This window comes from Melozone crissalis, unplaced genomic scaffold (genome assembly GCF_028551555.1).
Source record: "Melozone crissalis strain CALT ecotype California unplaced genomic scaffold, PUWL_Pcris_2 ptg000041l_1, whole genome shotgun sequence".
Taxonomy (NCBI): Eukaryota; Metazoa; Chordata; class Aves; order Passeriformes; family Passerellidae; genus Melozone; species Melozone crissalis.
In genome coordinates, this window is record NW_026535819.1 from 6,485,419 (window position 1) to 6,500,128 (window position 14,710).

General features: G+C 42.0%; 1 protein-coding gene across 1 annotated transcript in view; it reads left to right on the forward strand.

The window, feature by feature from the left end:
- Window positions 1-13,822, forward strand: part of CDK5RAP2 (CDK5 regulatory subunit associated protein 2) — a 71,352-nt gene extending 57,530 nt beyond the window's left edge. The window contains 9 exon segments of the mRNA XM_054284215.1: window positions 212-401; window positions 613-734; window positions 2,121-2,369; window positions 3,340-3,417; window positions 4,149-4,405; window positions 7,197-7,343; window positions 9,216-9,354; window positions 12,299-12,345; window positions 13,203-13,822. Coding sequence (XP_054140190.1) covers window positions 212-401; window positions 613-734; window positions 2,121-2,369; window positions 3,340-3,417; window positions 4,149-4,405; window positions 7,197-7,343; window positions 9,216-9,354; window positions 12,299-12,345; window positions 13,203-13,262 — 1,289 coding nt within the window. The 3' untranslated portion in view covers window positions 13,263-13,822.
- The last annotated feature ends 888 nt before the right edge of the window (window positions 13,823-14,710 follow it).

Genomic DNA, 14,710 nt, shown 5'->3' on the forward strand with positions numbered 1-14,710 from the left:
AAACAATAAAATATTCACAGTCCACTCATTAAATTGAACTTAACCATTCTTTGCACCCCTGAAATTCCATGCTCAACCATAAACATTCAGGCTGGGATTAGCAATAATGGATTAGCAGCTGGATAGTCTCTGAAAAAGCTGATTTAGTTAAAAATCATGGCCTTAGTGCATTGTGGGCATTGCAGATACCTTGTGTTTCTTCTTGTTTCAGATAAACAAAAGGAAAATGAAAAGTTAAGAGAATCTCTTTCTAAGAAGGATGCAGTCATTGAGCACCTTCATGAGGACCATGAATGTATGAAGAAGGAAAACGAAAAGTTGCAAAAACAAATCTGCCAGAAGGAAGATGAAATCAGATACCTGACATGTCAAATTTACAGCAGTCGCAATGAACTGAACAGGTATTGATTGTGTCCACATTTAAAAATTCATTTAGAGAAGAAGTTGTCCGTGTGACAGGCATCTGTTTAGCCATAGCCATTAGTATTAATGAGAGGCATGGACATACTCAAAAGGCAAGAGAAGAATTATGGAGGGAAAGAGGAATGGATTTTAGATTTTGAAAAAAAAATATAACAGAATTTAACTCAGCTGTTTGTTGGGACTTAACAGATTGCAAACAGAAATTAATGTAAAGCAGCATCAGATCTCTGAGAATGAGAAGTTGCTGCAGTCGCTGCGGACGGAGATCAAGGTGTATGAGAAGCTGGAAGAAGCAAGAAGGAAGGGGACAGGTACAAATGCACAGTTGGCTCTGTGCCCTTTGCCCCTGCACCTCCTCCCTCTGAACATGCTCTTGTCAAAGGCCAGGAGGGCTGGGTCACTGTTCCTTTGCTCCTGCTTGTGTCTGCTCTGCAAGGAGAGCTGACAACCTCCTGCTCAGGTGCTTTCCCGTAGGGGTGGCTGCAAGCCTGAGCTGTGTCAGATGTTGACCACACACCCCCAAGTTTCCTTTACCTTTTTAGCTAAGCTAAAAACCAGAATTGAAGAATTAGTGGCTCAGGCTGGATGAGTTTCCTGGGGATCTTAGATATTTATTTGTTATCTAAAATCCTGCTGCTGCATCCTTGCAGGTCCTGCTTGCCCAGGTAGCTTCTGCTGAAGGTGGAGGGAGAGGCTTCTCTCTGGGGCTGGCAGAAGTGTTGGCACTGCTTTCTGAATTAGAAAATGTTTCATAATTTCATGTCCACTTTGTTGTCACTGAAAGTTAGAGGAAAACTGGAGCTTCCCCTGGAGTTTCCCTGAGTTCTTCCTCCCCCTTGGAAGCTGTGCCACCATGAAGCTGTTGGTGTGCTGAGGTAAAGAGTGGGATGCTTTCATTGCTGAAAAACCCTTACCACATCCAGCAAATTTCCCACTGGAAGTTGTTAAAAGTTGATTTTTTTCTCCCTGCTGCTCCATGTTATGCCCTGCAGCCACTGTTTTTGCTGCCTGGCTGCAGCAGAAGAGCCCTGTAGGGACGGGGCTTTGAGGCAGAGCTCAGGGATGGAAAGAATTCTCCTTGCAGAGCTCCTGATGTCATTAGAGAGTGGCAGCACCCTCCTCATGCAGCTGAGCCCCTTCCCTGTCTGGAGAACACCCTGAACAGTTGGATTTCAGCAGGAAGCAATGCAGGGAGTTGTTTGTGTACTGATCTCTTTCTGTGAGAAGGCAAACACAGCCCTTGCTTTTCTCAGGTTCAGATTTCTTCCTCTGGTTGCCAGGTGATCACTGTTTTCTTTTTCCTTTGGTGTACAGAATTAAACTCCCAGTTCTACTCCATCCCTCCTCCACACTCTGATGTTCCCCATTCCTTTTCCTTTCCCCAGAGTGTGCATTACTGCACTTCACATTTTGTAAATCCTCTTCATTCTCCTTTTATCTCATTTTTTAGCTTTTGCCGTGAGACACAGTAGCTTTTATGGACAAAGTAAAAAAAAAATGTTCAGCCCTTTAAATCTTTCAAGAGTAGAAGCAATTAAGACATGCTTTTTTTTGTCAAACCATTATCTTAATGCTGTTTGTAGTTAATTCTTAATATTGAGGATAGCACTGACTATAACTTACTTGCTGAGTGTTCTTGTGGGTAATATTATTTAATTGTTAGAGATATTTGAGTGTTTCTTTTGAAATTGTCTCAGATCCCAGATGTGATGCCTCAGAAGAATTCCAGAAAGATCAGAAGAATCCACTGGATTTACACGAGCTGCTGGCTGAAATCCAGACCCTGAGAGTGCAGCTGGAGAGGAGCATAGACACCAACAAGTCTTTGCATGAAAAATTAGAGGAGCAGCTTTCCAAAGGGAAGAGAGAGGAAATGGGCCCAGTGTCAGCTGTTAATATCAACTGTGTGTTGAAGGCAGGCTCTCAGCCCTGTGCAGGACTGGATGGTACTGTGCTCTGTGTGCTTTTGGCTACTGCACAACCTGTGCCTCTTACAGCCTTAATCAATGTCAGCTCTCCTCAAAGCCCTCTGCTGTTAGAGCAGGGTGTGAAGTGCACACTGCACTGTCCTAGAGCTGCTGGTGCTTCCTTGGCATCCAAGCAAAGCAGAATCTCTGGGCTGGGAGGATGCCTGCAGTAAATTGCCATAAATTCTGTTTACCTGGGGGGGTTCTTTTTTCACTGCTGAGCTCTGTAGTGTTTGCTAAGGGTGAGTGTGTATTACTCAGGAATGATCAATAAGTGCACTAAATGGGCTCTGGATAAATCAGTTGTCCCCTCTTTGCCCTTGAGGAATGTTTTACCTTTATTTCAATCACTGTTAAGTGATGCTGTTTTAGCAAATAAAGGGAAGTGTAATGTGTACACCCAGGGTTAGGTTATTGTTTCAGTATTGATGTTCATGGGATACAGAGGGCACTGGAATCTTCCTCCTTAAAGTGCTCTGCACCATAAAAAGCTTTCCATACATCCAGATAAAACCACATGGACCAGAAAGATTCCTTGCAATGTCAGCAGCTGAGTTTTTCAGATGTGCTTTTCTCCTAGGTGCTTAGGGAATGTGGAAGTTCTGAAGGAGAAATATAGAGACAATCATTAGTCTGGTACAGCTGAAAAATGTGTTCTACTTCTTGTGGAGTTAATGGGAAGCTTATATTTGTAAATAAAATATGTTTATCAGGATGTATTTTACATTTTTAAACTATGGCTTGATTTTGGGAGTTATCTAGAATTTGGATGGATGCTCAGGTATAAAAGTAGGTAAATACTGGAAAATCCATGGTATGTCACTAGAAAAATCAGCTGGTTTTCCCTGCTTCCAGAGTCAGAGTCTAGCATCAGGATAAAAGAACTGAAGAGCTTGGAGGGTTTTTAAAATCTAATAATACAGCTTTCCTTCTCCCTTTTTATCTGTAGAAAATCTCTGCAACTGCCCTGCTGCCAGGAGGAACATTGGTGAGCAGAACAGATGCTGCATTTCAGCAGAGAACCCAGGTACACCCAGCCCTGTTCAACAGCAGCCGAGTACAAATTAAATTTTATTTTTTTTTTTGTATGAGGATAAAAACCTATAAGAGTGTCGGGGGGTAGGACAGCAGGACAGATGGAGATGAGAGATCTCTGCAGCCAGGTCTGGAGCTTGTGGTTTATTGCAAAGGGCCTGGGTGCAGGGCCCTGCTGGGAGCTGCCAGCCACAGCTCAGAGCAGGCCCGAGAGAAGAGAGGGGGAGAGAGGATGAGAGGGAAAGAGAGTGAAAAGGTAAGAGAGTAAAAGGGTAAGAGAGCGAGGTTCTCTATTGTATTGTTACAATACAATAAATCTTCTTCTGTGTTGAATATTATAGTTCTCACTAACTAATCTACTACAATATACAAATCTTACAGCATTTACACACAGCCTATAAGAATCATTATATCACCATACTGTGTTACATTTTTAACCCTAAAAGCTCCTCTTTGGGCCCCTTCTGCCAAGCTGTAGGGTCTGCTCTGACCCTTGGGCCTGTCTGCAAGCAGAGGGTGTTGTTCCATCAAAAGGGGATCACCTTCAGCTGGCCACCCATTGTTTTCCAGTTGTTCAGTAACTGAGGGATCTCAAAGCTTGCTTTCATTTCCATCTCACTTATAGTTTGCATATTCTTACAATCTTTTGCCAGACAATCATATTTATAAGGCTTTCCTGTTTCATCTTCTTCAACAAAAACCAACCTGATTTTTGTGTCCCAGGTGCTCAGGCAGCCCCTGAGGGTGATGTGGACGGTGCCTCTGTGTGCAGCAGCAGCTCCAGCAGGATGTGCACCCCACGCCTGGTGCCCGGGCACCGCATGTGGGCCGACAGGAACGGGCGGCACGTGCTGGGCCTCATCGAGGACTACGAGGCCCTGAGGAAACACATCTCAGAGGGACAGCAGGTGCTGGAACACATGGAGGTGGCTCTCAGAGAGCTCACTGGCACCAAGCTGCTGCAGGAGCCTGGAGTAAAGGTGAGTATCACTCTCTGGGTCTGGATTGAAGGCACTTGAGGTGGTAGTTCATGCTCGGACTCAGGTGTTTATTATTTCTTATCAGGAAAACAGTCTCACTGCTGTGAGTTTGGCAGCTTTTCATTAGAAGGCACAAAATGGCTGACAATCTCTTGGTACAAGGTCTTTTAAGACTAAACTGACACCTGGATTATTTTCCCTTTTAACCCAATAACTGATCCCACAGAGCCCCCAATGCAGACTTTCCTGCCCAATTACAAAACCACCCAAACCCATGAAGAAGAAGGAAGAAGAAACCCAGGACAACACCCTGTGCCCTCCATCTTACTTCTACCCACAACATACTAAAAATCCAAAAACCTAAATTTCTCAGCAAGTGACACACCCACACTACTCTCTATAATCTGTTTCACACTTTTGTGGGTTCTAGTTTATCTTGAAGTCTGGGAAACTTTCTCCATGAATGAGGGTCAAAGTCAGTGCTCCCTTGGGGGTCAGGGCACCCCAGAGCAGACAGAGAAATATTCCCAGTGCCCTGGGTTTCCACAGGTGAGCACTGAAATCCTCTAAAGGAGGGTGGATTTTACCCAGAGGTGCAAAGTGCTGTGAAGGGAAGAACTGACTGAATAACTCAGGATGCCTCAAGCTTGGCACAGTCATTGTCTAGATGGACTCAGTGGGATTCTGAGGTAGTTAATTCTAGGCCTTTAAGCAATCTCACTTTCAGTTTTGGCTTTAAATGAGGTAAAACTGCTTGGTTTTGCTGGGGATATTGGTGTTTGTTGTGCTGGAAATGATAAAAAAGCCAAACAAAAGCAGCAGCAGAAAACCCCAGGTAAAAATCTAAAATGCTGTAGAGAGAGTTTAAACTAGGGGTGTGTAAAAGTAACCTAAGAATAAAAATAATTAGGATTTTCATATAATGAAGGCTTGAGCTAAACCCAGGAAATATGAGACAATTAAAAGAAATGTGATACAGAGCTGGTAAAGTTCTCCCCTTAGTTAAATTCAGCCGTTTAGTAACACCAGGTTATAACTGTACATTAAAGATTGATGTATGCTGATGAGGCTTTTTTCATATTACATTCATATTTCAGGGAAGATTTTTTAATATTTTTCCACTTCCTGGTTATCAGTTGAACATTTAGCAATATCATAAACTTGTCCAAAAACCTGAATATTTCATTAATGATCAAATACTGTCTTGTAGGACTCAGAGTAGAATCCTTTCTTCATTCTCTGACAGTGCTAGCACTCGTGGTGCTCTTGCTGCATCTTAAGGATGTTTAACCAATAAAATGTTTATTTTGTCTTGAATAACCTCAGTCCTTTTGTCCAGAATAGGAGAACTAGTTAGTGTTTACTTCTGCTAATTTTCTCTTACGTAATATTAATTTTTGGACACAGTTAATGATGGCTTATTTAGGGTGGTTTGAAAAGACACATTTGCCTACCAGCTTCAATTAAAGGGAAGGAACAATCTGTGCACATCTGTGGCATCTAATAAGGAGCTAAGAAACTTAAACCCCAGCAGGAAGGGCCTGGATCAGGCATGGAAAACAGCAGCCAGTGGTAAAAATAATGAAGCACTGGCATGGAGGGTGCTCAGAGACACTGACTGGAGGCAATTCTGAGGATGGATTATGCCAATGTTTAAAAAATTCCATGTAATGCTTTCCTGCCTTGGAGAGGGAAAGGAAACTAAGTGTCTAATGAAAGTCCTTTTCACCCCTATGATTTTATGATAATATAAATGCTGTAAAAAGCATGCTTGCTGCTCTTCAGAAAACAGAAGGTCTTAACTGCAGGGATAAATTTGTGCTACTTATTTCTGCAGTTATAATTAGTGAAGCTGTTGAAGGTGCAGTCTGCAACAATTCTGAAATTCTTTTTGTGATATCACATGTGTGCTCACGCAGTCAAATGATGCCTGAATGACACTTAAGACTCTCTGAAGTATCATATATTTCCCAATGACCTAGTTAACATACTGATAATGACTGAAAAAGTGATCTCTCTAAGTTTTTAACTTGTTTTGTTGGTGTACAGATAAAAGCAGTAAGTTTCGCAATTTGCAGTTTCCCATCAAGCCTTACATCACTGAAGTTTCAGACTACTTAGCAAATGGGATATTTTATGTGACAGGAGGATTCTGGTTTGATAACAATGCTAAATAAATATTCAGATTGTATCCTGCATGGGGCAGGAACTGCAAATGCTTTTTTTTCATTACCCTTCCCCCTTCTGTAGCACCATTGCTTTGGTAATTCATTTGCTCCCCTCACATTCTTTCCCTCCTTTATTTCACATTTATGCAATTTCTTCCATTTGGTTTCTCATCTGTCAGCAGAGGAAAACATTTTATGTGTACCCTGATAGTTATTTTAGCATTACATGGAACAGTTTAAAGGGTCTGCTAAGGAAGAAACATCTATATTGCTTAAATTGATGTCTGTAATCATTGACTTTCAAATAACATGACACAAAATGCAAATGAAGAAAGAAGAGAGTTGCCAAGTGTTACCATGTGGCATAGCAAATCTAGTAAATATAATCTATTGTTAATCATGGTTATTGATTAGGATAAATCCCCTCCCTCACTGAAATTCTCAGATAATACATAATTCAGCAGCCTTTGTTAACTAACACATTAGTTTTTATGGCACACAATGGCTGTGTACATTATCTTAACTATGAAATCACACCAGCTGGATTAAACCCATTAATTAAGATTACATTTTCATAATGGTTTAAGTATAAAATATAAAATGTCTCTAATCCTGTGATACAGGTACCAGAACAGGCATCCCTGTATGGCTTTTCCACGAGCACCCACACAGTACAGCAGATTTTGGAGGAGGCTTCACGTTCCCTGAAGCTTCTCTGGAGAGTTTCCCTTCCCCTGAAAGCTGCTCATGGTACTGCTCAGGGCATTCAGGTACTGCTGGGCTTCACCTGGGCTGGGCTGGGGGTTTGGGGTGGTTTTTTGGACTTTGGGAATGTCTCCAGGAAGATGCAGCAGTCACAGATGTGTCATTTTGGAGAATCATGCCCCCAGTCTCCAGCCACATGGATTTAGTGTAAGGCTGAGTGTGTCCTGGTGATGTTGCATGGCCAGGTGTTCATTTACAGCATCCTTTTTAATAAAAATGGATTTTTATTTTCCTGTTAGATGAGATCCAGGAAATCCAGGGAGGTGGCAAAAGCTCTACCTCAACAAGAAAAGGTTTGGGCTCCTTTTACTTGAACCAAATTCAATTTGATTCTGTGTGTATTGGTAAGAAGAGAAACATCAGCAACTTTGATGTAATCTCAGCTGCATTTTCTTTTATGTTCTTGATGCCAAAGTGGTAAAAGGAGAAGCTTTTGTAAAAGTGTGACAAAACCCCAAGACATGTTTTATAACACTTGAACTAAAAAGGATTGCACTATGCAAATGCATAAAAGTAAACTAAATGAGGAATTAAATATCTCTGCTGTCAGCATACCACCACTCAACATTGAAACTGTTTCAAACCCTGGCTTTAAAATAAATCTAAAGGGATTTCACTGAGGTTTTTGTATATGTTTATTAAAGGAAGCAGGATATTTCTGAAAAAAACCCTCAAACTTTGGGAAAACAAACACTTCTATATAATTTCATAACATTTTTGGTGATATTTTTAGCATCCCTAAATATATAAAATCACAAAATCAGTGGGAGTGAAGTTTGCTGTCTGACACATCCACTGATGCTCCAGCTCCAGATTTGGGATGCCTTGGCAGGAGTGTGTACTTCCATTTTTATCCTCAAGTGTGTAATCCATGCAGGGACTGAACACCCCTCACCCCCACAGGGCTCTCAGGATGTGGGGGATGCATCTCCTGCTCTCCTCTCACTGATCTGAGCCTTGACTTGGATCACTCACTTCTGCAAGGCTGATCTTAATGTGTGGGGGGGTCTGGATTCCCAGGATGATCCTAATTAGAGCCTAATTGAATTTTTTCTGGAGTTTCCTATCCAACACCCCCTGATCTTAAGGATGTTAGATTGCTCCTGATGTCTTAAATGCAGATTATGCAAGAATATCTCTCTCTCTTGAAGTTTGGGTTCTAAAACACTCTGAGTGTTCAGTGCCTTCTCTGCAGCCCCACAGAAGTTGAAATATATGTGATACTTCAGTTCTTCTGCAGAGATAAATAGTGGGAGCAAATTCCAGAAGTTTTATTATTTAACAACAAGAAAAAAAAGGTTCAAGCTTAAATCTGCACAAGGACCCAAATCAGTGACACTGGCAGATGTGCCAGGGCTTCTCACAGTCCTGCTTTACAAGTCACTGACCAGAACTTTGTTGGGATTGGTGGTGAAAACTGAACTCTAATAATGATACTGTCAAATAATTTTTTAATTGAATTGTCCCAGTGCCTTTTAGCCCTGTGACAGAGGCAGCATCAGCCATTAACAGAACACAAGGAGGAGGCTGGAATTCTGAACCTGGCACACAGGGCACTGATCCCTTGGCACTGATCCCTTCCTTATCTTTTCTAGTTTAGAACAAAAATGGGCACCAATCTAATAGACTTCCCTCAGTCTAATAGAAAAATTACTTGCTTTAAATTCCAGCTAAGAGTTGGAGTTGTATCACAGAATCTCATGTCATGGGGGATGTGAAGGAGGAGGGACAGGACTCAGTGGTGATCCTTCCCTCCTCTGAGCTGTTGGTACTCCAGGGAAGCTTGAGGGTACCTGCACAAAAGTATTGAGCAATTCCCAATGTAGAAAGCACTTTCAGCCAGTAGTTTAATGTCTTGCTTTCTTCTCTCAATTCAGGATGAAGGAATGAAAGCAGAAATCTTTAGGTTACGTAAGAAACTGTCTGAGCAAGAGAAGAAGTTGCACAGCACAGTGAAACGCCTGCACTCCACAAACCAGCTGAAGGAAAACATGGAGAAAGTCATCATTGACCAGTGTGAGTGTGTGCTTCAGTAATGATTCTGATTTAATAATGACTCTGATTTTATTTCTGTAGGCTGTGGCTGCCTTTAAAATTGGTGTTCTTTGTGTCCCCCAGCTATAACAGACAGACAGACAGACAGGCTCAGGCTGTGCTGAGCCTCATTCCAGTGGGTAGAAGTTGCCCAAAGTACAAAAGGCTGTAGAAAATCTCATGGGAAGCTGTTCATGGTTTTACACAAAGCACTGATAATGTGTCGATCCATGCAGCTGCCACTAATTCCTACTTGGGTTGTTCCATTTTGGATACTCCTGTTTCTATTTTACAACAGCTCTGGACAGAGGCAAAGTTTCTGTTTGCTGTAATTTTCAGCCAAAGGATTTGACATTGTCAAAATTGTGATTTTGCCTGAATCTTAATAAATGTGGAATTGGGCTTTTACATTTTCTGAGGTGCTGCCCTGCAAGGAGCTCTGTCAGTGCTCTGCACCAGGCTGAGAAGTGCAGGAGAACAAGCTCAGAATAAGAGAAACAAAATCTTGCTATGAGTAATTTTTTTAAGAAACATTAGGCCATGCTGTGGAATTATATTTTACCCTTAGTGGCCCATGTCTAGAAAATGATCTGGAAACATGAAAACAAGTGGGACATAGGGAGTATTGTAGCTGTGTTAAGCCAGGTGTGTGTTTGAACATCTCTGCTGCTTTACACTTTAATCACTCACCAGAAGAGATCTGAATGGAATTCTGCTCTGCCTTCCTGCTCCAGCAGTATGTGTGTTGTGGGAGGAACAGTTCATTTTCTTCTGTAAAAAAATAAAATGAAAAAAAATCCATTCTTGCCTCCTCTGAAGTGGTGGGACTGAATGGCTCATTAGTCCTTGCTGGAGTGGCACTTGTGTTATCAGTAATTAATCTAGACTGGAAGATTTTCCACACCATACAAAGTGATAGAAATATCTGTAATATTATATGTTACTCAAGTCAGTTAAATGGAATGTGGAGTGATAAATGTTATTTTGCTCCACAGCCTGTTATTTTTATATTTAAGGCCCATATATCTTCTGCCTGCAGATTTTTGTTGTTTCAAGCATTTATGGGCTGGTGTTTGGTCGCTTCTTTCAAAATTGCTATATTATATGTGTACAAATTACTTGTATTAAATCATAAATTATGTTTTGTTCAGGTTGTAGAGCCAAATAGCTCAGTTTGGGGTTGTCATGTAAAAATCCAAGCCATTCCATTATGTATATAAATAATATCTCTGGGGTAGATTGACTGGTTTGGTTTGTCCGGTTCCAGTGTCATGTCAGTAATTTCGGAGCTAGGCTGGGTATAAATCAACAGATTTTACCCTTAGAGCCAAAATGTTATCCCTGAGCCACCCACACTTCCCTACAGCAAACAGTGCCTGTTGTCCTAAATTTGCTCACTTTTTTTCAGGGCATTCAACCTCCTCTGAGTGAGGTGCTGAGAAACTGAAACCTGCATTTTCTGAAATCTCTGTAATGCAAAAATCTCTGCTTGGAGGGCAGCAGCTGTGCCAGCAGTGGCACAGCTTCCAAATTCTTGTCATTGGCTGAATTTAAGAGTTTTGATTTAGAAAAATCTAGTTTGCCGGGTGAAATGAGTTTACTAGCAGAGCTCTTCTGAGCAGTGAGCACTCTGCCACACAAAAAGACCTGGATGTGATTTTCTCCAGGTTTCATTGATTATGGGAATTATGGATGTTGAGTTGCCTTTGTCTTAAAAGAGCAATTTCAGAAATGTTTCTAATTTGCATCTGTACACAAATTCCTGGCCAAGCCTACGGCAAAACTGAGGGACCACCTGAAGCTGCTGGATTTTATCAGGTGGCTTCCCCTTGGTTTTGAGATTTCTTCCCTTCTCCTTTTGCTAGCAAGAAAGGAAAAGCACTGCAGTGGGTGACCTTGCCTGCCTTCATTCTGCACACATCCTGTTACCTGCCTGCTCCAGTGAGGATATTCAGGTTCCCTCTGTTATGTAGCTGAACATTCCTAAATATATTTAGAGGCAGAGACTGGAACATTCTTGTGGCTCAGAGTTTTCTGTGTGCTCTCTCTGGTGAGAGAGCTCATTGCTTATAAATCTCATCTGAACCTCTGAGCATGGAACAAAGCAGTGCCAAATTGCAGTAATCTGCCAGGGGTGTAATTATCTCATGACAGCTCTACCCTTGGAGTTGTTGGCTTCTTATTGTTGTAATGAAAAATCTTTATTATGGTTAAATTGTTTATTTTTGAGACTGGAATATCAAATTGGTGATTGTGAGTGGTGCATTTCAGCAGTTACAGGACTGACACAGATTAGAGACTCACATATTTACCCTGACATTTCTAAATACCAGTTGTGTTTGGAATCACCCCCTCCTCCATTCTCAGGTCTCCTGCTGGCCCCACAGAGACAGACTGGGCTGGATGAATGGAGAAACCTGGAACCCTTCAGGGCATGCCACTGCTTTTTGATTTCCCCATGGCACAGAGAGGTTGCTTTGTCCTTGAACTGACTCCTTTTGCCATCTGCCCTCTTCTCCCCCTCCTAACTGCCCTCCCCAGCCCAAGTAGGACACTTAAAGGATCAAACTGGAGTTAAACCATGCACCATCTTCCCTTGAAAGGACAGAAAATCTTCCTGTGTGGCTTGGATGGAGGAATGAGCAGGGGCTGTGCAGATCTGGGGGTCCATGCAGGGCTGAGCTTTGCCTGTTTCGTGTGGCAGAAAAACTTCCAAACCACTCCCAGGATGCTTAGGTTTGAAAAGCAGATTGTGGAGAACAGGCCAGCAGCAGGGAATGACAATCCAGGGGGGGCACAGCTCTGGAGCTGCAGTCCTGAGGGAATCCTCTGCTCAGACATGATTTCATGTTTGGTCATAAAACAAACACAGGGAATTTACTAAGACTTCCAGTATTCTTTTTAATATTTTTTTCTTTCTTTCCAGTGGTTTTAACACATGATGTCTTGAAGAAGGCTAGAGGAAACCTGGAAGTAAGTAAAAGTTTTGTTTGTATTGAATTGCTTGGTCTCTGCTAGTCAGAAACACACAGTGCTGTGTCAGGAGTATTTTGCAGAATTAGTCTGATTTGCTTTAGGTTTGCTACCTAATCAAGCCTGGGTGACAGCAGTTTAGTGTGATAAATAGCCGCTGTGTTTGATGGCTGAATTAAGAGTTTTATGAGTGACCACATAAACACCTAAACCCTCTCCTTCCTAATGCTTTCCCCAGATTAATATTCATGTCTGTCATCATCTGAGCAGTTCATTTCCAGGAGATCACAGCCTGATAACCTGCCTGCTGTAGAGACACCCTTGTTCAGAGCTGGAGCCTGTGTTTGTCACTGCTGGTGCTTTTATTTTTTACCCACACACCCAACAGGGGCAGCTTTTGGCAGCAGCTCTGTGCAGGTGCAGTTCAGTCCCTGGGGGTGTTTCAGGAATCCCTGCTCTGGTTTGAGTTCTCTTTTTCAGACTTTACTCCCTGAAGGGTGCAATGCATTCCTTGACTGTGAAATCCCACTCTTCCCCTCTCACCCCTCCACTCTGAATAATTGTACAATTCTCAACCCTTCCTTACGTTTTCCTCAAACCTTTTCCATGCATCCCTTCTCCCTCCTCCCCATCAGCTGCAGCTGCTGTGCTGTTCTCAGCCCTACCTGAGCTACAAAGTGATGACGTAAAATAATCAAACAATCTTTCTGCTCACAGAAGTCTTAGCACTTTAATTTGAAGATCTGATGAACACAGGAGCTCCTCTTGGCACATCCTTGTGCAGCAGGATGGGGTTGGGACAAATTGTGGGTTTTAAAGTGCTGTATAATAATTATAATTATTGCTTTTCTAACCAGGTCCCACCAGCTGAGAATCAAAAATCACCTTCCTACACCAGCAAAAAAAGGATTCTCTGAAGGAGAAAGTTCTGCTAACAGAGACTGGTTTTGTGAGTCTTGTTTGCTTTGTGCTGCCTTAATATTTATTGATGTAAAAAATGTTTGTTCAGCTCTTTTAATGGAATCAGCCTTTGACCAAAAAAAAAAAAGGACAAAAAATGACACCTTTTGGTAAATAACTTATTTAACATTTTCTGTAATGTAAAGATGGTTTTTAATATTTATTACCAGAAGCAAGGTACTGCAGGTATTGAGGAAAAATCCAGATTTTTTTAAAGTTGGCACATTTGAAATTTTATATTTGTACTTGCCATGTTGTAAAATTATTTGTTGTTGTAGTCAAACAGGTCTTGAAAGAATCAAGAATGTGATCCACCTTCCAGTGTTTCTCTCCTGCTAAAAGAATGTAGGTTAAAAAAAAATACTCTGCCAGTTGTCATTGTTTTGTAGCAATGTGAAAAAATGTTAAATATTTTAAAGCATTTTAACCATCTCTGGAAGGTTCTTCTGGAAGCTGCCTGATGCTGGGCTTTGTGTTAGGTACTTAGATTGATGGTGTGTCTGAAAATGTTACTTAGAGTCAGACAATTAAAATGAAAAATAATCACAAATGTGTTTGTGTTATTTTGTTTAAAGCCTCAGACTTCGGGCATTACTGACCAAAGCAGCCACATCAGATCATTTATTTCTGAGTGACACAAAATGAACTGGGAAAATAGTTCAGTTTAACATTAACAAGACCATAATTTGCAGTGATTTTTGGTTACAAAAGCAGAGTTTGTGGTGATTTTGCACAACACACGATGTTTTTTCCCTCTCAAGCTGAGGACATCCCCATTGCACAAGGAAATTTGCCCCTGGCATCCAACACTGGGAGATCCCAATACAGGATTGGGGTTATATTTGTCTTTTTGTAATGGGTGCCATAAAACTCTGAATTGGTGCTCTGAGGGTGAGGAGAGCTGGAACTTCACCAACCCCTGAGCTGGGGCTGTTCCCTGCACAGCACATGGGGGGAAAGGACATGAAATCCCATCCCAGTTATCCCAATTATCCCATCATTATCCCATCCCACATCTGCCATGGCAGGGACCCCTTCCTCTGCCCCAGGGTGCTCCCAGCCCTGTCCAGCCTGGCCTGGGACTCTCATGGGGAGGAAATGTTTCCTAATATCCAGTGTAAACCTCCTGTCTCTCAGTTTAAAGCCATTCCCCCTTGTCCTGTCACTTGTAAAGAGTTTCTGTCCCATTTTTTCCTCTTTGCTTCCATCTGGTTCTAAAAAGGCCATGATTGGATCTTCCCAGAACCTTCTCTTGGCCAGGCTGAGCAGCTCCCATCCCTTCCTCACAGGAGATATCACTCATTATCTGCACTAGGGGTGTTCTCTCCCATCCCTTCCTTCCCTACAGCCCCTGTACATGGGGGTTTTTTTTGGAGAAAGCCACCCCAAAGCCTTGCACTTCCAG